The sequence below is a fragment of the Haliotis rubra genome, unplaced genomic scaffold (assembly GCF_003918875.1).
Source record: "Haliotis rubra isolate DU_JTF1 unplaced genomic scaffold, ASM391887v1 Scf58, whole genome shotgun sequence".
Classification (NCBI taxonomy): domain Eukaryota; kingdom Metazoa; phylum Mollusca; class Gastropoda; order Lepetellida; family Haliotidae; genus Haliotis; species Haliotis rubra.
The window spans coordinates 2,614,602-2,638,240 of NW_025767279.1; the positions used below are offsets into that span (position 1 = coordinate 2,614,602).

General features: G+C 42.7%; 3 protein-coding genes across 3 annotated transcripts in view; all 3 read right to left on the reverse strand.

Moving 5' to 3' along the window:
* Window positions 1-604: 604 nt before the first annotated feature.
* On the reverse strand, window positions 605-3,352 carry LOC124254705 (uncharacterized protein K02A2.6-like). Its single transcript, XM_046688552.1, has one exon. It carries the CDS (start codon window positions 3,350-3,352, stop codon window positions 605-607), a length of 2,748 nt encoding a protein of 915 aa, XP_046544508.1.
* Window positions 3,353-5,489: 2,137 nt separating this feature from the next.
* LOC124254706 (uncharacterized protein K02A2.6-like) lies at window positions 5,490-7,235 on the reverse strand. The gene has a single exon (XM_046688553.1). The coding sequence runs from the start codon at window positions 7,233-7,235 to the stop codon at window positions 5,490-5,492; it is 1,746 nt and encodes a 581-aa protein (XP_046544509.1).
* Window positions 7,236-18,475: 11,240 nt separating this feature from the next.
* The window catches only part of LOC124254660 (phospholipid-transporting ATPase ABCA3-like), a 53,238-nt gene continuing 48,074 nt past the window's right edge, over window positions 18,476-23,639 (reverse strand). Inside the window, 6 exon segments of the mRNA XM_046688503.1 lie at window positions 18,476-20,509; window positions 20,774-20,944; window positions 21,172-21,359; window positions 21,826-22,051; window positions 22,053-22,338; window positions 22,931-23,152. Coding sequence (XP_046544459.1) covers window positions 20,056-20,509; window positions 20,774-20,944; window positions 21,172-21,359; window positions 21,826-22,051; window positions 22,053-22,338; window positions 22,931-23,152 — 1,547 coding nt within the window. The 3' untranslated portion in view covers window positions 18,476-20,055.

Below are 23,639 nucleotides of genomic sequence, written 5' to 3' on the forward strand. Positions count from 1 at the left end.
TGGAACACCACAACATTTGAAGACCAAATTCGGCCAGGGCTACACACTGATAGCCAGGATGAAGACAGTTGAAATAGAACCAGGATTGTCAGAAGAAAGAGCTCCTGCCTTGACACAGCCACTGGTAAACTTCATCATGAATTGTAATGTTTTATTCCTTAATGGAGGTTGCAACATTCATTCCAAGGTTAAATACAATGTCATGTAGCGTTACGTAGACGCCATGTTTTTCTATATCCCCCCAAACGAGGCTCTCTATGATGATCATGTGACCATATACTGAAGGGCTATAAATAGCTTGCATAAACTCATTACATCTCTCTTCTTTTGATGTGAAATTTAACGTATCTTGTTATCATTACAGCTTATGTTGTTTCATGTGATAATCAGCTCGATGTCATCATGTTTGTAACTTGAAGGGAATAAAGTTCTTTGGCACTCAGGAGTCATGTTGAACTTGAATTGTCTTTGAACTTAACACAAACTTTTTGTACTTTAACAGAGTACACAACCTAATAATGCTGCATCAAACACTGTGCAGTTACGAGATAAACATATTTACAGTTCATTGATACACATTATAATTGAACTTTCAGCGGGTTTTTTAGGCATCGTATCTTGACGGCTTGAAAACTGGTCTGCCACTTGCAGTGAAGGTCTTGGGTTGCCTTTCATTGTGAGTGGCATTAGCTGAGTCAGCTGTGTTAGTACAGGGATTGTTGTGTTGGTGCTGATGGTCGGTGTTGTGATGTTGCTGCTGATTTTGATCTGGTTGTATGGGGTGATTGGCCTCACCCTCTTCTGTGAACATACATCTCTTGATGGGATTAGAGAGGTGTCTGCGGTTTCGGCGGTAGACCTTGTCAGCCTGTGTTCGGACTAGATATGATCTTGGGGTGTCCATCTGTTGAACTATTCTGGCTGGTTGCCACTTGCCTGAGGGGGTTTGCATGCGAACAACATCATGTCCTTTAAGAGGTGCAAGAGCATGTGCCTTCTGATCATAGAAGAGTTTTTGTTTCAGCTGTTTGTTGAGTAGTTTCTCCTTGGCATCCGAGCAATTAATGGTCTGGGACTGTAGCTGTTTGTGGGTTGCTGGTAGGATAGATCTGAGACGGCGACTCATGCTCATTTGTGCTGGTGATGCTATGTTGTCAATTGGGGTGTTCCTGTACTCCAACAATGCTAGGTATGGGTCTTGTTTATCTTGTTTGGACTTGGACAATAGTCTTTTAGCAGTTTGGACTGTTTTCTCTGCCAGGCCATTGGATGCTGGGTAACCTGGGCTGCTGGTGACATGGTTAAAGTTCCAGGCTTTAGAGAAATTCTTGAATTCATCAGAGCTGTACTGTGGGCCGTTATCTGATTTAACTACCTCCGGGATGCCATGACGAGCAAAGAAACCTTTTAGCCTCTGGATCACTGTGTAAGATTTTGTGTCCTGGAGACTTGTGACTTCGAAGAACCTGCTGTAGTAATCCACTGCTATGATGTAGTGGCAGCCTTCTAGTTGGAATAGATCTGTGCCTATCATCTGCCAGGGGCGTGATGGTATTTCATGAGGTGTAAGTGGTTCTTTAGGGTTTGACATTTGGTTTTCTTGACAGATTCCACAGCTTGAGACTAGGTCGTCTATCTGGGAGGACATTCCAGGCCAATATAATACATCTCGTGCACGCCGTTTGGTTTTCTCCATGCCCATGTGTCCGGTGTGTACTTTGGAGAGCATTTCTTTCCTCATTGTGCTGGGTATCACTATTCTGTCCCCGCGAAGAATTAAGCCTTCTCCATACGACAGCTCATCACGTACTGACCAGAAATCTGCGACAATTTTGGGGCAGCTGGACTTGTCGTTTGGCCATCCAGCCTTGATGATCTGTGTAAGTGCTATCATTTGTTTGTCTTCACTTGTTTGTTCCTTGAGTTCTGTAAGTCTGTTGTCTGACACTGGCAAGGATGATAGGACCATGTGTATTTGTGTGTCCAGATCTTCCATGTCTGATGCTGTCTCCTTCAGTGGGTGACGTGACAGTGCATCAGCAACTGGTATTTGTTTCCCTGGCTTGAATTTTACCTCAAAACGGTACTTCTGTAGGCGGAGTAACATTCGTTGAAGTCGTGGTGGGGTCATGGCCAGTGGTTTCTTCATGATTGACTCCAAGGGCTTGTGATCAGAGGGGACGGTAAATTCTCTGCCATAGAGAAATTGATGGTTTCTTTCCACTCCAAAGCATATTGCTAACAGCTCCTTTTCAATTTGAGCATAGTTTTGTTCAGTCACCGTTAATGTCCTTGAGGAGTACGCCACAGGTCTATCTTCCTGGAGCATGACTGAGCCTAACCCATATTTTGAGGCATCCACTTGTAGAGTGACTTCTTTTTCTGGGTTGAAGTACTGGAGTACTGGTCCTGGTTCGCATGACAACATGGTCTTGAGATGACTGAAGGCTTGGTCCTGTGTTGCATCCCAATGCCACGCTGCGTCTTGCCTTGTTAACATCCTTAGGGGTGCTGTGATGTCAGACAAGTTTGGCACAAATTTGGCTAGGTAGTTTGCCATTCCGAGGATAGTAAGCAGTTCCTCTTTGTTGGCCGGAGGATCCATATTGACGATGGCAGTGACTTTCACTGGATCTGGCATAAGGCCTTGACTTGTGAATTTGTGTCCGAAGTAAGTGACTTCATTCACTCCGATGACACACTTGTCTTTGTTCAATTTCACGCCCCTTTCACGTGATCGTTGTAATGCTGCTCTGAGGTGAGTATTATGTTCTTCTAATGTCCGCCCATAGATGAGGATGTCGTCTGCGATTGCGTCAACACCATCAAGGCCTTCATATGTTTCGTCAACTCGCTTCTGGAATACATCTTGTGCTGAATGTAGACCAAAGGGCATTCTTGTGAACCTGTATCTGCCATAGGGTGTGTTGAAGGTAGTCAACATTGAGCTCTCTTCTGTTAGTTTTATCTGCCAGTATCCACTGCGGGCATCCAGCTTGCTGAAGTATTTGCTGCCTGCAAGTTTGGATATAACATCATCAAGGTTTGGAATTCTGTGGTGTTCCCTTTGTACTGCTTTATTAAGTTCCTTGGGATCAAGACAAATTCTGACCTTGTTGGATTTGGGCTTTTCAACTACTACCATCGAATTCACCCAGGGGGTTGGCTCATCAACTTTGATAAGGACGCCTATGTTCTCCATTCTTTCAATTTCTTCTTTTACCTTGTTTCTCAAAGCAACAGGTACATTCCTCGGGGCATTGACAGCTGGTAATATTTCTGGGTTCGTGCGGATGCTGTGTTCACCTGGGAATAGTCCTAGGCCTTCAAATACATCTGCATATTCATCCATTACTTCACGTTGTTTGTCAACAGTACAGAGAAGTTGGAGTATGTTTAGTCTCAAACATGTCTGTAGACCTATTATTGGAGGGCCTTCAGTGTCCAGTACAATGAACTCTTCAGCTGATGTCAAGTTCTTGTGTGTGCAATCCAGTGTTACTTTCCCACGCTGGCCTTGTATTCTGATTCCACCATATGCAAGGAGATTGGTAAGTGTCGGTTCCAGTGCAGTGGTTTTGTTTATTTCCTTACTTTGGTAAAGCTTTTCAGGGATGATATTCATCATTGCACCTGTATCAATTTTGAAGGTTACTTCACTTGTGGTATCTTGTTGGCTCAGCTTCAGCTTCACGAAAGCTTGATTGTCATATTTGACTTCTTTACCTGTGGTGTCTATGGAATCTATGTACAGTTCATCACAGAAAGCTGTATCATGGATCTGATCATGTGTATTGTAAGTGCACTGGTCATCACTTTCTTCGTCAAGTATGTGTATTGCTTTTGCATAACAGACCTTTTCAAAATGACCCCATTTGCCACATTTCCTGCACTGGTGCCTGTTTGCTGGGCACTGACTTGAGGAGGCATGTGATCTATTGCCACATCTCCCACATGCATCAGACTGGGTGTACTTGCTTTTAGGCGTTTTACTAATTTCAGCTTGACCTTGATCCTTCTGATATGACCTTGTTGACCTGTGGCTGCTGTGCCATGGATTTCTTCTTTTCATTCATTTTGTCCATCCCAATGCTGTTGATAGACTTATTTTCACCCTCGATGCTTTTAATTTGGGCCTGTGCCAGTTCATGTGTCTTTGCTATCTCGATTGCTGATGTAAGTGTTAGTTTATTGCCTTCACTGATTAGCTTTTCTCTGACCCGGTGCGCATTCGTTCCTAACACAATTCTATCTCTTACTTGGTCATCAGTTTGGTTGCCGTATTCACAATCCCTCACTAGAAGCTTGAGTCCAGTGATGAAGTCGTCCAGTGTTTCGCCGGGCGCTTGATTTCTCGACAGAAATAGGAATCGAGCGTGAATCACGTTTGACCTTGGTTTTACATACTTCTCGTATGCTTCATATACTTTATCCAACTTTTTCTTGTCTTCATCACTGATGTTGAGTTTAGAGAAATTCTTGAATTCATCAGAGCTGTACTGTGGGCCGTTATCTGATTTAACTACCTCCGGGATGCCATGACGAGCAAAGAAACCTTTTAGCTTCTGGATCACTGTGTAAGATTTTGTGTCCTGGAGACTTGTGACTTCGAAGAACCTGCTGTAGTAATCCACTGCTATGATGTAGTGGCAGCCTTCTAGTTGGAATAGATCTGTGCCTATCATCTGCCAGGGGCGTGATGGTATTTCATGAGGTGTAAGTGGTTCTTTAGGGTTTGACATTTGGTTTTCTTGACAGATTCCACAGCTTGAGACTAGGTCGTCTATCTGGGAGGACATTCCAGGCCAATATAATACATCTCGTGCACGCCGTTTGGTTTTCTCCATGCCCATGTGTCCGGTGTGTACTTTGGAGAGCATTTCTTTCCTCATTGTGCTGGGTATCACTATTCTGTCCCCGCGAAGAATTAAGCCTTCTCCATACGACAGCTCATCACGTACTGACCAGAAATCTGCGACAATTTTGGGGCAGCTGGACTTGTCGTTTGGCCATCCAGCCTTGATGATCTGTGTAAGTGCTATCATTTGTTTGTCTTCACTTGTTTGTTCCTTGAGTTCTGTAAGTCTGTTGTCGGACACTGGCAAGGATGATAGGACCATGTGTATTTGTGTGTCCAGATCTTCCATGTCTGATGCTGTCTCCTTCAGTGGGTGACGTGACAGTGCATCAGCAACTGGTATTTGTTTCCCCTGGCTTGAATTTTACCTCAAAACGATACTTCTGTAGGCGGAGTAACATTCGTTGAAGTCGTGGTGGGGTCATGGCCAGTGGTTTCTTCATGATTGACTCCAAGGGCTTGTGATCAGAGGGACGGTAAATTCCTCTGCCATAGAGAAATTGATGGTTTCTTTCCACTCCAAAGCATATTGCTAACATCTCCTTTTCAATTTGAGCATAGTTTTGTTCAGTCACCGTTAATGTCCTTGAGGAGTACGCCACAGGTCTATCTTCCTGGAGCATGACTGAGCCTAACCCATATTTTGAGGCATCCACTTGTAGAGTGACTTCTTTTTCTGGGTTGAAGTACTGGAGTACTGGTCCTGGTTCGCATGACAACATGGTCTTGAGATGACTGAAGGCTTGGTCCTGTGTTGCATCCCAATGCCACGCTGCCAAGCGTCTTGCCTTGTTAACATCCTTAGGGTAGCTGTGATGTCAGACAAGTTTGGCACAAATTTGGCTAGGTAGTTTGCCATTCCGAGGATAGTAAGCAGTTCCTCTTTGTTGGCCGGAGGATCCATATTGACGATGGCAGTGACTTTCACTGGATCTGGCATAAGGCCTTGACTTGTGAATTTGTGTCCGAAGTAAGTGACTTCATTCACTCCGATGACACACTTGTCTTTGTTCAATTTCACGCCCCTTTCACGTGATCGTTGTAATGCTGCTCTGAGGTGAGTATTATGTTCTTCTAATGTCCGCCCATAGATGAGGATGTCGTCTGCGATTGCGTCAACACCATCAAGGCCTTCATATGTTTCGTCAACTCGCTTCTGGAATACATCTTGTGCTGAATGTAGACCAAAGGGCATTCTTGTGAACCTGTATCTGCCATAGGGTGTGTTGAAGGTAGTCAACATTGAGCTCTCTTCTGTTAGTTTTATCTGCCAGTATCCACTGCGGGCATCCAGCTTGCTGAAGTATTTGCTGCCTGCAAGTTTGGATATAACATCATCAAGGTTTGGAATTCTGTGGTGTTCCCTTTGTACTGCTTTATTAAGCTCCTTGGGATCAAGACAAATTCTGACCTTGTTCGATTTGGGCTTTTCAACTACTACCATGAAATTCACCCAGGGGGTTGGCTCGTCAACTTTGATAAGGACGCCTATGTTCTCCATTCTTTCAATTTCTTCTTTTACCTTGTTTCTCAAGGCAACAGGTACATTCCTCGGGGCATTGACAGCTGGTAATATTTCTGGGTTCGTGCGGATGCTGTGTTCACCTGGGAATAGTCCTAGGCCTTCAAATACATCTGCATATTCATCCATTACTTCACGTTGTTTGTCAACAGTACAGGGAAGTTGGAGTATGTTTAGTCTCAAACATGTCTGTAGACCTATTATTGGAGGGCCTTCAGTGTCCAGTACAATGAAATCTTCAGCTGATGTCAAGTTCTTGTGTGTGCAATCCAGTGTTACTTTCCCACGCTTGCCTTGTATCCTGATTCCACCATATGCAAGGAGATTGGTAAGTGTCGGTTCCAGTGCAGTGGTTTTGTTTATTTCCTTACTTTGGTAAAGCTTTTCAGGAATTATATTCATCATTGCACCTGTATCGATTTTGAAGTTTACTTCACTTGTGGTATCTTGTTGTCTCAGCTTCAGCTTCACGAAAGCTTGATCGTCATATTTGACTTCTTTACCTGTGGTGTCTATGGAATCTATGTACAGTTCATCACAGAAAGCTGTATCATGGATCTGATCATGTGTATTGTAAGTGCACTGGTCTTCACTTTGTTCGTCAAGTATGTGTATTGCTTTTGCATAACAGACCTTTTCAAAATGACCCCATTTGCCACATTTCCTGCACTGGTGCCTGTTTGCTGGGCACTGACTTGAGGAGGCATGTGATCTATTGCCACATCTCCCACATGCATCAGACTGGGTGTACTTGCTTTTAGGCGTTTTACTAATTTCAGCTTGACCTTGATCCTTCTGATATGACCTTGTTGACCTGTGGCGCTGCTGTGCCATGGATTTCTTCTTTTCATTCATTTTGTCCATCCCAATACTGTTGATAGACTTATTTTCACCCTCGATGCTTTTAATTTGGGCCTGTGCCAGTTCATGTGTCTTTGCTATCTCGATTGCTGATGTAAGTGTTAGTTTATTGCCTTCACTGATTAGCTTTTCTCTGACCCGGTGCGCATTCGTTCCTAACACAATTCTATCTCTTACTTGGTCATCAGTTTGGTTGCCGTATTCACAATCCCTCACTAGAAGCTTGAGTCCAGTGATGAAGTCGTCCAGTGTTTCGCCGGGCGCTTGATTTCTCGACAGAAATAGGAATCGAGCGTGAATCCGTTTGACCTTGGTTTTACATACTTCTCGTATGCTTCATATACTTTATCCAACTTTTTCTTGTCTTCATCACTGATGTTGAGTGTGTTAAAAATGTCTCTGCCCTTTTGATTCACCCAAATTAGCAAGAAACTTATCTTTGCTGTTTCGCCCTTGCCACTGAGAGGTCCGGTGAACATGAGGTCAACATGCTGACGGAAACGCCGCCAGTTTTCATGGATATTTCCCGACTCCCAGTTCATCTGAGGTGCAGATACTCCACTAAAATCCATGCTTGTGCGTTCGTCTCTACTTCTGACACCATGTAATGTTTTATTCCTTAATGGAAGTTGCAACATTCATTCCAAGGTTAAATACAATGTCATGTAGCGTTACGTAGACGCCATGTTTTTCTATATCCCCCAAACGAGGCTCTCTATGATGATCATGTGACCATATACTGAAGGGCTATAAATAGCTTGCATAAACTCATTACAATTGATGCTGCCTTAACATTCCAGGGACATGGGACGTAGACATTCCGTCATTCCTTAGATGCTGTCTTGTGACGTCGAGGGTCATTCCATAGATGCTGCCTTAACATTCCAGGGTCATGTGACGTAGACATATCGTCATTCCATAGATGCTGCCTTAACATTCCAGGGTCATGTGACGTAGACATATCGTCATTCCATAGATGCTGCCTTAACATTCCAGGGTCATGTGACGTAGACATATCGTCATTCCATAGATGCTGCCTTAACATTCCAGGGTCATGTGACGTAGACATACCGTCATTCCATAGATGCTGCCTTAACATTCCAGGGGGATGTGACGTAGACATATCGTCATTCCATAGATGCTGCCTTAACATTCCAGGGTCATGTGACGTAGACATATCGTCATTCCATAGATGCTGCCTTAACATTCCAGGGTCATGTGACGTAGACATACCGTCATTCCATAGATGCTGCCTTAACATTCCAGGCATTCGTCATTCCATAGATGCTGCCTTAACATTCGCGGGTCATGTGACGTAGACATATCGTCATTCCATAGATGCTGCCTTAACATTCCAGGGTCATGTGACGTAGACATATCGTCATTCCATAGATGCTGCCTTAACATTCCAGGGTCATGTGACGTAGACATATCGTCATTCCATAGATGCTGCCTTAACATTCCAGGGTCATGTGACGTAGACATACTCGTCATTCCATAGATGCTGCCTTAACATTCCAGGGTCATGTGACGTAGACATATCGTCATTCCATAGATGCTGCCTTAAACATTCCAGTTGTCCCATACAACAATAAAGGATCTTTTTCAATAACGTTTAATCCCATTTAATCTTGAATTATTTTAAAGAAATAGGCTTAATTCATAAATTTATGTCGGAAGACCCGGTTTCAATTCCCAACATGGGTACAATGTATGAAGCCCATTTCCTGTGTCCCACGCCGTGATATTGCTAAAAGCGACGTAAAACCATGTTCACTCCCTCATGTAATGATAATTTTGACATTCATATTTTACCTTAATGTTAAACAGTGACCATACCCTATTAATAGTGTTTTTGTTTTCAAGATAATTGTTACTTAGATTTGCATTAGAATGCCATGTTATGTTATCAATGTTGTGTAACAATACTAACGCAATAAACAGGAGTACTGATGTCGAAGAATTATTTCTTTTATGATTGGGTATCGTGATATGTCCTGGGAAGACAACTCTGTGCTGCTCAGAGTGCTACACACTAAGACAATCCAGCTCGGCCAACGCACCCTCGCCATACCACTTTGTGCCGTGCCAGGTTCCCCACTCTGTCCGGTGTCGGCGCTATGTGCTCTCCATAGTGAGTGAGTGAGTGAGTGCTTTTAGCAATATTCCAGCTATATCACGGCGGGGAACACCAGAAATGGGCTTCACATAGTGTACCCATGTGGGGAATCGAACCCCGGTCTTCGGCGTGACGAACGAACGCTTTAACCACTACGCTACCCCACCGCCCCTGCTCTCCAGAAGTTACAGACAGGTATACCAACCGATCGCCACCTGTTCTCTTATAGAGTCAGCGACCAAATTCAGAGCTTAACGTACCATAGCTTCATAAAAGCTCTCAAGTGTGTGTTGGTCTCTTGTGGCTATGATCCAAGTCACACAGTGGTCATTCTTTCAGGCGGGGAGGATGTACATTCGCCTTCCACGTAGGAATGCCTCCAGTGTTGATTAAATTACATGGAGACTGGAAGTCAAACGCCTTCGACCGCTACATTTTGCATCAGAAGTGACATTCACAAAACGTTTTCTCGTGCTATCGTTCTGGCAGCATCAGAAATACCTAAATAATACAGTGTTGGGGGTTTGGAGGATTCATGATGTTTTAATGTAACATGTCATGTTTTACCAGTCAGTTAAAATTGACCTCACCCGCAACACATGTCTCTTCATTCAACCAGTGTTAAGTACTAAATAAAGCCGGATCAGTCTTAGCAAGTTACGCCAATTTTACAATCGTCTTAGCTAAAAGTTATACCCGTTCCACTTACAGATCTTAGGCCGATCGTAGCCGGTCCCGATCTTACGATCCGATCCTAACTAAGATCGACACTCTTTCGTGCGAAAGATAGAAAAGTGCGAGGCACGAGTTATCTCCCTTGCATACCCTAGCAGACGATGGAAGTCGTTTTGGAAACAGCTGTAAGCGCGGAGAAGAAACCTCGAGCGAGAAAGAGCAATTCTTCTCCTGAAGAAATATCCATTTTGGTTGACGAAGGGGTCCACCATGACTTCCTTTTGTCTGCTTCTTTCGGACCAGGAGTCACGAAGAAATGTAAAGATTCTATCTGGGAGAAGATTGCTTCAAAGCAAGTGCTATTCCATGTTTTCAACATGTTTTTATAATCCTTTCACATCTTGCACTCCCATAGTTACGGTGGTAGTTCGTTAATGTGCATCCATGATGTTTAGCTTTTTCATCAGGAACATATTCTATTTGCACCGGTAAATTGGGCAGGTAACTCTCGATTGTAAACATCCCAACCATTTCCTACTTTACTTCCGCATCCCACATTCGGTAACTCAAAGACGTATACGTCTTTGGGTAAGGAGTAACATGGACACTTTTCTTCAACTGGAAATATCATATGGTAAGTGATCACATAAGTTGGGTAAAAATATACTATAACTGATAATTAAAATGGAAGAAAGTAAAATGTGCGGAACTAAACCCTTTAGTAATACTAAATTGGGATTTGAGTCTGAGAGTGACTTTAAAAGCAATTATACTTGGCGTGCAGGCTTGCAGGCCCATTTCTTAAACAGGTTTATAGCCAATGATCTAATTATCAACACAATATTTATTTTGGATTATCCTTCATAAATTTCATAAAAAGCCACCATAAAGGACAAGTGAATATAATTAAGGTTTTATTTAATTTTCAAAAACCCATTTTCTGAAGCCATGTGGAAACAAGAACATTGACATGGACTATAAATAAATGATCGATGAAATCATCAAAGAATTTGATATATGACAAACAGATATATTTTTCATGATAAGAATATTGGATACTATATCAGTACATGCATATTTCAAATATTTCACATTAAGCGCCAGCACAGCTGGTGTTAGATCAGCAGGTGAAGTCCGCAAGAAGTGGAACGACGTAAGGTGAAAATTCCTTTTGTGTGTCCATGAATAGACTAATATGAAAAATTATACATTCAAGCAACAATTTAATTATCTATCAATTCAAGATTCATGATATGATTTTACACTTACCCAACCAACTCGTCTGACTGTCACAAACGATACTGGGAAGACAACTCTGTGCTTGCTCAGAGTGCTACACACCAAGACAATCCAGCTCGGCCAACGCACCCTCGCCATACCACTTTGTGCCGTGCCAGGTTCCCCACTCTGTCCGGTGTCGGCGCTATGTGCTCTCCATAGTGAGTGAGTGAGTGAGTGCTTTTAGCAATATTCCAGCTATATCACGGCGGGGAACACCAGAAATGGGCTTCACATAGTGTACCCATGTGGGGAATCGAACCCCGGTCTTCGGCGTGACGAACGAACGCTTTAACCACTACGCTACCCCACCGCCCCTGCTCTCCAGAAGTTACAGACAGGTATACCAACCGATCGCCACCTGTTCTCTTATAGAGTCAGCGACCAAATTCAGAGCTTAACGTACCATAGCTTCATAAAAGCTCTCAAGTGTGTGTTGGTCTCTTGTGGCTATGATCCAAGTCACACAGTGGTCATTCTTTCAGGCGGGGAGGATGTACATTCGCCTTCCACGTAGGAATGCCTCCAGTGTTGATTAAATTACATGGAGACTGGAAGTCAAACGCCTTCGACCGCTACATTTGCATCAGAAGTGACATTCACAAAACGTTTTCTCGTGCTATCGTTCTGGCAGCATCAGAAATACCTAAATAATACAGTGTTGGGGGTTTGGAGGATTCATGATGTTTTAATGTAACATGTCATGTTTTACCAGTCAGTTAAAATTGACCTCACCCGCAACACATGTCTCTTCCTTCAACCAGTGTTAAGTACTAAATAAAGCCGGATCAGTTTTAGCAAGTTACGCCAATTTTACAATCGTCTTAGCTAAAAGTTATACCCGATCCACTTACAGATCTTAGGCCGATCGTAGCCGGTCCCGATCTTACGATCCGATCCTAACTAAGATCGACACTCTTTCGTGCGAAAGATAGAAAAGTGCGAGGCACGAGTTATCTCCCTTTGCATACCCTAGCAGACGATGGAAGTCGTTTTGGAAACAGCTGTAAGCGCGGAGAAGAAACCTCGCGCGAGAAAGAGCAATTCTTCTCCTGAAGAAATATCCATTTTGGTTGACGAAGGGGTCCACCATGACTCCCTTTTGTCTGCTTCTTTCGGACCAGGAGTCACGAAGAAATGTAAAGATTCTATCTTGGAGAAGATTGCTTCAAAGCAAGTGCTATTCCATGTTTTCAACATGTTTTTATAATCCTTTCACATCTTGCACTCCCATAGTTACGGTGGTAGTTCGTTAATGTGCATCCATGATGTTTAGCTTTTTTCATCAGGAACATATTCTATTTGCACCGGTAAATTGGGCAGGTAACTCTCGATTGTAAACATCCCAACCATTTCCTACTTTACTTCCGCATCCCACATTCGGTAACTCAAAGACGTATACGTCTTTGGGTAAGGGTAACATGGACACTTTTCTTCAACTGGAAATATCATATGGTAAGTGATCACATAAGTTGGGTAAAAAATATACTATAACTGATAATTAAAATGGAAGAAAGTAACATGTGCGGAACTAAACCCTTTAGTAATACTAAATTGGGATTTGAGTCTGAGAGTGACTTTAAAAGCAATTATACTTGGCGTGCAGGCCCATTTCTTAAACAGGTTTATAGCCAATGATCTAAGTATCAACACAATATTTATTTTGGATTATGCTTCATAAATTTCATAAAAAAAGCCATCATAAAGGACAAGTGAATATAATTAAGGTTTTTATTTAATTTTCAAAACCCATTTTCTGAAGCCATGTGGAAACAAAAACATTGACATGGACTATAAATAAGTGATCGATGAAATCATCAAAGAATTTGATATATGACAAACAGATATATTTTTCATGATAAGAATATTGGATACTATATCAGTACATGCATATTTCAAATATTTCACATTAAGCGCCAGCACAGCTGGTGTTAGATCAGCGGGTGAAGTCCGCAAGAAGTGGAACGACGTAAGGTGAAAATTCCTTTTGTGTGTCCATGAATAGACTAATATGAAAAATTATACATTCAAGCAACAATTTAATTATCTATCAATTCAAGATTCATGATATGATTTTACACTTACCCAACCAACTCGTCTGACTGTCACAAACGATATTAGTGTTCTTGTATTCAAGATTTACACATCAAAACTGTTATTCTACAAGCAGTCAGCATAGAATAACGAAAGTCGCCATATTGGTTTTTCTACGATTGATTTTAGCGATCCTAAGTTTTGATCTAAACTTCACGATTGACTTGGGTAAGATCGGTTAGAGGAACGGTATGCTGATCGTAACGTCACGCTAAGATTTGGGTTTTAGGGGTTTACGATTGGCGTAGGGCTAAGATTGGTTAGTGGAACGGGGCCCAGTCCAACAGGGGGTTGTTAACGCCTGCTTCGAGATGTATAAGCCTGACTATATTGAAGTATCCTGGGATACTGGTAGAACTTTGAGACCTTGCTAGAAACGCACAGTACCGGGAGACAGTGAGACTACTTGCTGGGACTGGAGTGAGTCCGTAGTACAAGCAGAATCTCAGGTAGCACTTCACCATGTCTGAGTAGGTTTTCTTGGTGGTCTCGGCATATGCTGACTGCTTGTATCTGGTGGCCTCCAAGTCGAGCTGCTGAAGGTCTGAGTCCACTGGGCCTGTAAGAAGGCTAACGTTTTTGCAGACATATGATGAGGGTGAAACCCACTAAAAGTTTCACATAACCACTGCATGTTAGATCTAAGATGTAGAAGTGAAAGATTGTCACTAATAGTGTTCTTATTTCCAGGAATGTGTCTCGCTGTTATGCAAAAGCCGAAGGTAGCGGATAGCCAGAATATTCTGTGGATGATATCCACGGCTTTATCATGACGACAAGTGCCCTTATTGATACTGTACACTGTCGAAGTATTGTCAGTGTACACCACCATATGTTTGCCTCGGCATCGCCACGCTAACTTTCCACCTGCTGCTAACTCCTTTATATTTATGTGTTCTGATGCAATGTCGAGTTTATGACGATTCCAAGACACATAAAACCAATCGCATAAGACCAAATGTCCGCCGCCGCAAATTTCGCATGCGTCTGTTGAGAAGGTGTGATAGCGTACAGGTTCACCTTCGATAACATAGGTAATGCCACTGAAAGTATCGCAGAATTCTGACCACTATTATATGTCCGCTTTCGCCGCCGCATTTAACGTCACGCGGTGTTGTTTGTGTTTAATCGAGTTGCATAAGTCGATGAGACGCCGAAGGAATGTACTCCCACCCCTTATAGCCCTGGATGCCCAGAGAGTTTACCGATCAGTTGCTGTGACTGGTGCTTTGACGCCCATTTCATACTGGTAAAAGATGATGTACAAGCTTAGAGTTCTCCAGGTTTACGCTTTGACAATGATAGAATACGTTTAACGCTGTCAATTTCGAATCCAAGAAAGATTAGTTTCTGTGACGGCGGAACAAATTTGCTATAGTTTACAGTAAAGTCGAGACTCTCTAGAAGGTTCTTGAGGCAATCAACAGCAGCTTGGCACTCTGACTCGTTCTGGGATATTATAAGAAAGTCATCGCGGTAGAAGATTACACATCTAAAGCCTATTCTTTGCATCATGCGTGTAACACTACATGAGAGTCTCTGAAAGATTCCGGGGCTCTTCGCCGCTCCAAAATCTAGTTTAGTGTCCATGAGATACGTTATAGGAAAGTCTCCATCATATTGCCATGCTAATCCTAGAGCTGTGTAACAATCTGGGTGTACCGGTACACTTCTGTAGGCATTACTGAAGTCTATCTTGGCAATGAAACCGTTCTCAGGTAAGAGACATACTGCTTTGTCTAGGATGTCATATACAAAATGGTTAGTAGTGGCGTAGTCCTTTACACTCCTGCCGGCAGGACGACTGCAGTCATGGATGATGCGCACATCTCCAGAGTCTGATTTTGGCACGGTACCTAAACTGCTTATGACAGTCGGTATAATTTTGGTAATGATATAATTTCCTTTACCTAACCTCTTCTAATACCTTGTCTTCAATCTTGCGCTTATGCTGTGGATCGGTTGCCGATTTGGAGTTGTTGCTACGTAACTCCTGTAGTTCTGCACCTGTGTCAATTACTCTGAAGCCGTTGCGGATACCTGATAGAAGGAAGTCACGGTAGTGGTCACCCTGTAGTTCCTGTTCACACTTGTTGATAGCCTCTGTACATGGGTTGAACTGTAGTTGCTATTGCCTGTCGTGCCGATGTGGGTTCGAACCGTGGTTCGGTGCTGAGCGGTAGATGTGTTCTGGGTGTGGTCCCTGGCAGCGCATACAAACATGGGAATATTTACACCCGGAAGGTTTTGAAAGTTAATACATATTTCTACACCACACTTGTTGTGCGTCTCTTTGAGTTGGGTTCGCGTACACTTTCGCTTTAATCCATATACTAGAACATAGCATGGTAATCGATCTGGGACCAACTGTTGCCGTTGTCACTCTGGTTACGTCTATGAATGAGGTCAAACAGCATTACTGACTGTGCTGTGTGCTGCTGCAGATAGTCGCCGACAAATGCAGTGTAGTCTAAATATTGTAGTATTTGTTCAGAGTTCAGTTTATTGTCTTTAATACGTTTCCATCGTGCAGGTCTTCCCCCTCCGGCTTAGGTTTAAAAGCTAACTTTTCGCCATTCTCAGTCAGTCTAAATTTCTCTTGAAAGTCATCTATTACTGATTCTGGCCTTGTTATATAGTCTCTTATCGGCAGTGCTTTCTCACCTTGTACCCGTGTCGTTGGTGCAAGTTAGTCCTGATTTGGATGAAGAACGTCCTTCAAACTTGACGAGCCTATCGAGTCGAGTAGTTGGTTGAGTTGCACCTTAGACGCTAGGTCCCTCTTTGTCAAGCTTTCGTTGTTACAGTGTTGCCAAACTCCTTCTTCACCTTTTCGTCTCTCAGTGTTGTGATGACATGCTCCAGTAACGTTCGTTGTGCGAGCGAGCTGTAGACTCAACTGTCAATGTCTGTATTATCAAGCTCTGCTAATTCGGAAGGTTCACATTATATTAATGTAGAAAATGAGCTATCGGTAGAGCCTTTATCTTTAAGCCAGTCTACCAGTGAAGATCCGGGGTAGAATAGGTCTTCAGCAACTCATTCTTGTCATAAAAGGCGACTATGCTTGTCGTAAAAGGCGACTAACGGGATCGGGTGGTCAGGCTCGCTGACTTGGTTGACACATGTCATCGGTTCCCAATTGCGCAGATCGATGCTCATGCTGTTGATCTGGATTGTCTGGTCCAGACTCGATTATATACAGACCGCCACCATATAGCTGGAATATTGCTGAGTGCGGCGTAAAACTAAACTCACTCACTCACTTTAAGCCAGTCTACCCGTGAAGGTCCACGGTCCCGTTCCTCAAAGCGATCGTAGCCCTAAGGTGATCGTAACTCCCATACTTTAACATAGACTTACGACAGTCGTAGCGCTACGATCGCTTTGAAGAACGGGACCCCGGACCTTTACGGGTAGACTGGCTAATAGATAAAGGCTCTAACTGAACGGGGCCCTGGTTTGAATACTGATCTTTAGTAACCCCTGATGGTCGGGAGAGGCGACTAACGGGATCGCATGGTCAGGCTCGCTGACTTGGTTGACACATGTCATCGGTTCCCAATTGCTCAGATCGATGCTCGTGATATTGATCACTGGATGGGATTGTGGACCACAGGTCGCCGTAAGAAAGTAACTCTGAGTTGTATCTTCCGATTTGTCTACGATGTGTCAAGGGGGTCTTTCCGATGTCGAAAACATAGCCGATGCCCTCAGATGATCGTCAAGCTCCCCGTCGGGTATCTCTCAATTTTGCCGATTTTTAGTTTTGCCGTGCACCGTAACTAATCTTTCATAGCAAAAGTGGATATGTGACCGTGGCATTATTTTGTTTGAAAGTATGCCGGGCTTTAGTATTTAGAATTTTACACATATTCAAATTATGGACCATTGGATGGCAATGAAATACTGTTTAGCCCTTGTTCATGCCTTCCCAGCTTGTTTGCAATCACTGACTGACAGACTGAGTTTTGGTTTTACGCCGCTTTTAGCAATATTCCAGCAACATCACGGCGGGGAACACCAGAAATGGGCTTCACACATTGTGCCCATGTGGGGATTCGAACCCGGGTCTTCGGCGTGACGATCCAACGCTTTAACCACTAGGCTACCCCACCGCCCCTATTTGCAATCAGCTTTAAACCATGGTTTCGTCCGTGAGAAATTGAAGTGAACTTTGGAATACAGTTATCATCTGTTTTGTGAAGTTCAACGGAGAAGCGTTTTATGGTGTCAGGAACATCAATAAAAACATCAGCTGGTAGGTTTTCAGTGCAAAGGGTCTCATAGAGAGCCCAGTCAGCTTTAATAAAATTCCATTTTGATGACGGAGGAATATCAGCTGGACAGCCATTGTTGCGTGAATCAATGATAGGGTGTCGATAGATGTATGTTTTCACGCCTGTGGTTTTGGTGTGATAAAACGTCTACATTTTGGCGAATCGATTGAAATTTGAGACTTGTTTGTGACCAATCAGATTCAATTGAAATTACAGGCCTGATTTTTACCAACCAGAATAGATTAAAATTACATACATGATTTTGACCCACCAGAAACGAATGAAATGAGGTATCAGAAGCAAGTGACCTTCAATCGATCTCCTTGAAGAATGGGGAACTGGCTTTCACTTTGTTAGAGTTAATGGGGATATAAAACTCGTTGGAGTGAGGACCAAACTGTCACGAGTTCTATCATTCTTACAATGGTAGGCCCTAATTGTTTGAAAGTGCTCATGATCACTAAGATGAATCCGCACAAAGTAAATGTAAATTCTAATAACTAAGTAAGTACACGAAGAATGTACAAATACCATCAATTAGTACGAGTGATTGCATATTTACATTTACAGACATACGATAACCATCTTTATCGTGGAATATAACAGGTAGTGTAACACGGGGTTATGCTCTGCCATAACACTATCGTCTAGTTTGTTGCAGACAAATAGTGTCAAATAGTATCTTAAGAAATGTCGATTACGAATTACACCGGTAACTCAGTCACAGTAACAGAGACTGTAACTACAGGCGTCTACATACAGTCGATTCAGAATGTCCAGAAAATACAAATACAGAAATATTTATACATATACAGAAATATAAATAGAATAGATATACGTGTAGAAAGTAGACTATGCAAGGCTAGACTATTGAAGTAAAGACCAGTTGATGTCCAGCCATGACAGCAGGATGGCTGTTCCTCGTAAGCTGGCACGGATTTACACTAAACACAATGTGTTGTCAGTTAGTGCGGTAGGCTTGTATTCATTTAAGTAAAACAGCATCTTTGGAATGACGATATGTCTAGGTCACATGACCCTGGAATGTTAAGGCAGCATCTCTGGAATGACGATATGTCTACGTCACATGCACATGGAATGTTAAGGCAGCATCTCTGGAATGACGATATGTCTACGTCACACGCTCCTGTAATGTTAAGGCAGCATCTCTGGAATGACGATATGTCTACGTCACATGACCCTGTAATGTTAAGGCAGGATCTAGGGAATGACGAGTTGTATACATCACAGGCTCCTGGAGTGTTAAGGTAGCATCTCTGGAATGATGATATGTCTACATCACAGGCTCCTGGAGTGTTAAGGTAGCATCTCTGTAATGACCATATGTCCATAACATTGCCAAGTTCTGGACTACTGAGACATTACATGGCTATATATCTCTACCGGGCATATCAAATATATTACTTTTCCATTTTATGGATCATGCTATTCACTCTGTAGAAAAACTGGGCTAAATTGTAATGTAAGTACATGTAGGGGCAGGGGGTTCATATAGGGATATTTAGACAGTGATGACCATTGACAGATTAATTGCTTACCGTAGATTCTTGTAGCACATTGTTTCACTTGCTGTAATTAAGGGACTACTTTTTTCCGGGCTACTGTTCATCGTAGTGCTAGATAGATTGGGTAGGCCACGTGGGTCGTGCTAAATATGTTGGGTAGGCGCTGCTTGGCGGAGACGTCCGTTGTCAGTAGATAAACTCATGTCAAAGGTCGTCCTAGAGCGCTATATAAGTGGCCTGGCTTTCTGGATTCAGTTGTCTGCTAGTAGTAATAATGTCCCGAGGTCGTGTTTCAGGATCATGCCATCCCCATTATACAGCAGGATGGTAGGCGCTATACAGGGGTGTTAAGTTATCTTATTCTTGCGTTAGGGCGGGTTGGGGGAAAACGAAATAGGATTAGGCTGTTCTTCAGGGGTAATCTTCGGTTAAGATGGGTTGGTTTGAGTGGTTTTTAAAAGAGAAGTTTAAGGGATTCATGTACCCGAAGGACTGAACGGGTATGTGAGTTAGAGAATTGTGGCATTTACAAGTTGTTGGGTTTTTTTGTTATTTGTCCACCACCTTCTTGTAATAAACTATTATTATTGCTCAGTTTGTCTCTGTTATTTCCCAATAAGCTTTATGCCCGATTGATGAATTGGTCACTGAGTTTTGAGCAGCGAGCAAGTCAACCCAAATACATATTATTAAATAAAAGTACATAACGCGAAGTCCCAAAAGGTTGATTTAACATCTTGTTCCTACATCACACATTAACGGAACTCAGATGTCATTGGACGTCTGTAGTTGGTCAGAACCAAGCCTATTACAACTCTAATGTACATATATTCTGAAATCCTTCAGCAACAGCAGCAAATCCTCTTGCAAAGGCTTGTTTTATCCTCCTTTGGTAGGATCTGTGAACGTGTAAATGAGAGGAAAACTTGTTCGAGGGTTGTTTGGTGAACTGAATAGTCCTCGACAGAGAACTGCACCTTGGACTGTTCCATCACGGTGAAGATCTGAGCGAGACTGACAGAGTTGTAAGGAACTTGGAAGTGAACATAGCCCTGATGGTCGTCGAACACCTTGGTTGCAGGATAGGTTGATGTGATGAAGTTCACCAGAGGTTCCGTTGAAGCGGGAGCACTTTCTTCTGAAACTCCTGGCTGGGTTTCAACTGTTTTCATCCTGGCTATCAGCGTGTAGCCCTGGCCATATTTGGTCTTCAAATGTTGTGGTGTTCCAAGACAGACAAATCTTCCATTCACCATGATGGCAATTCTTGTACACAGAGCATCACATTCTTCCATGCTGAAAAATTATGAATCCTGTTTATGTGTAGGGTCTGATACACAGCAACTATGTAGCAAGTTTGTTCCAATTATGAGTGAGACAGTCAGTTTAGTTTTATCCGGCTTCTAGCAATATTCCAGCAATATCACGACTGGAGACACCAGAAATGGATATACAACATCTAACCAGGGTCGTCGGCGTGACGAGCGAACGATTTTTTCTCTATATTACCCTATCGTCTCTTTGTTCGATGAAATGTATTTGGAGCATCGCGTTACTAACCTGTGAGACGTGAGAACGAGTGTCCTTCCACGTTCTCGTACTTGAGACAGGACGTTCCAGAGCTGCCTCCTGGCCTTGGGGTCCATCCCCGTGGACGGCTCATCCAGCATGATGAAGGCCGGGTCTCCTATCAGAGCGATGGCGGTGCTCAGCTTACGCTTGTTGCCGCCACTGTAGAAATATTTAAGAATGAGTTATCAAACGAGGTTTCCTAAACAATGAGGAAGCAGCTTTAGGAATCAGAGTAGCACAAAATGTATGGCTTGAGTAAGATCACATTAACTATGGCAAAATATTCAGATAGCTTTGTTTACAATACAAAGTGATGATTCGACACATGTATCATGTGTTTGAACTACGAACAATGATCTCTTTTTCAGAAGTTCAATTCCCTTCACCTGTATTCGGATGTTGGTTTGTCTGAATATTGTCTGAGCATCATGATATCCAGCAGGTTGTTACATGTCCTTTTGATGCAGTTCTCCGGCACTCCCTTGAGTCTGGCGTACATGGTGAGAGTCTCTCGGCCGGTCATCTGGTCAATCAGGGCATCGAACTGGGGACAGTAGCCCATGTTCTCCTGCACCTGTCACAAGCATAGCAATACGAGAATCACATAGTAGCTTCGTATTAGTGTTATGCCTGTTCTGATTACTTGCATATGCTACCTGCTTTTCTAACCTTTATTCGCTAACGATATATACCGCACGATCCATGGAAAACCATGGTCTTGATACATCTGAGCTTTTGCGGTTGGGTAGCCTCATGGTTCAAACGTTCGCTCGTCACGCCGAAGGCCCGGGTTCAATTCCCCACATGGGTACAATGTGTCAAGCCAATTTCTAGTGTCCCCCCGCCGTGATATTGCGGGAATATTGCTAAAAGCATTGTAAACCTAAACTCACTCACTCACTCACTTTGAGACACTAGGGAAAGATTTTATATGAAGTTCACTCATTTTTCCATCTCTTGTTTGTTTGAAAACATTAATAACCAGTTGCTTATTGATTAGTGGTTTCGTTTGACCCACAAAGCACTGTAAACATTCTTACCTTCTGGGTGTGATTCTTGATGTCGAAAGACTGCAAGAAAACATTGCCATGTGTCAGCATCACATCTCCAGTAATCATTTTGAAAGTTGTTGTTTTTCCTGCTCCGTTTTGTCCAAGGAGACCAAAACACTCCTTCTCTGGTATACCCACACTCAGATTATCAACAGCAACGAAGTTCCCGTAGCGTTTGTAAAGATCCTTTAGGACCAGTGCATCTGAGTTCCTGTCTCCCAATGGGAAGCTGATCAATACGTTGCCTTTCATTGAGAACATCTCCATCCTCTGGAACCTGTTGCATGGCGCTGAATGGTGTTGCACCAGGCAGTGGTTTTTCTGTTTCCTGTGGTCTGAAGGCGTACCAGATTCTCTGTGGTATTTGGTACTCAATAATAAGTGTCACAGACATGTATACCACAGCCTGGAACAGCATGAACAGAACATATCTTCCGACTCCGGGAGAGTCCCAGGCCAAGAAATTTTCATTAAATTGATAGCAGGTGTCACCGCACGTTCCTGCAATGAAAACAAATATAGTGTTTGTAATGCATCACACATAATATATTACACAGCTTATTAAACGTCTCTACCCGTGCAGAACCGGGCTAAAATTGATCTTCAGTAACCCATGCATGTCGTAAGAGACGACTAACGGGATCGGGTGGTCAGGTTCGCTGACTTGGTTGACACATGTCATCGTATCCCAGTTGCGTAGATCGATGCTCATGCTTTTAGTCACTGGATTGTCTTGTCCAGACTCGATTATTCACAGACCGCCGCCATATAGCTGGAATATTGTGCGGCGTGAAACTTAACTCACTCACTATTAAAGGTCATTAAAGTTTAATAAGTGTTAATTGCGAAACGTTTTCTAACTTCATAACATGATTACAGAAAATTCTGTTTGTTGTAAAAAGGTAAAACAATTTAGGACATCGCTCTCATGTTCCATCTCAAACACTTCTCATAAACACTTTTATCTTTATTGTATTGTAATCATCTGACTCATCAATCTCATCCTCAGCAATATATATTCTCATGCAGCAGTAACATTTGATTCGCCCACTAAATCAATCATAACAGATATTACATGACTATATTAACCCACCATTGTGTATACAACATGGATCACTTGGCGATGTTACACACAGGGAAGTGTAGTTTTTCTTTGTGCAGGTATCCAGGTACAAATAATTACTGTACATATCCATGTAGGACTTGCCAAAGTTGTAGTGAGGGAATATCAGTAGAAACACCCAGTCAGTGATATTTGCTTCCGCTTTCTTTCCCAATATGACCAGCATGAATGCTGTCAAAAGTGTTGCCAAACCTGTTTGGGAAAATTGAAAAACATTAAAAATGAGATCTAATAATTGAAATATAAAATAGAATAAAGAATAAAACTCACAGATGTATAAAAACTCTGTCTGCAATGTCTGAATAAAAATATCTTCAGCATCATTTTATTCTACATAAAGCCTTGTACTCATGAACTCTGTAGTCGGGATCTCCTAAACATTTCTGGATATTGTTTTTTGTTTATGTAAATGTAATTGTGTTGACGTACCTGTGATGATATTTAAGATGATGATGACAACCATCCCGGTAGGAGGAGACTTGAACATATATTGAAGTGCATACATGAATGGCAGAACTGCCAAACCATACATCAGCAGGACGAGGAACACGATGCCCAATCTCCCATCTTCGGTATATGCTGGAGACTGGAACCCAGCAAACACAACCAGTAGCAAGAAGGATGGAATCAGGTAGTTGATGTAGTCCCAGGCCAGGTTGGACAACCAGAAGACAAACGG

What these genes read in the sequence shown, in the direction of transcription:
- LOC124254706 (XM_046688553.1), bottom strand. Translation starts at nt 7,235, where the DNA reads ATGAATGAAAAGAAGAAATCCATGGCACAGCAGCGCCACAGGTCAACA.
- LOC124254705 (XM_046688552.1), bottom strand. Translation starts at nt 3,352, where the DNA reads ATGGATGAATATGCAGATGTATTTGAAGGCCTAGGACTATTCCCAGGT.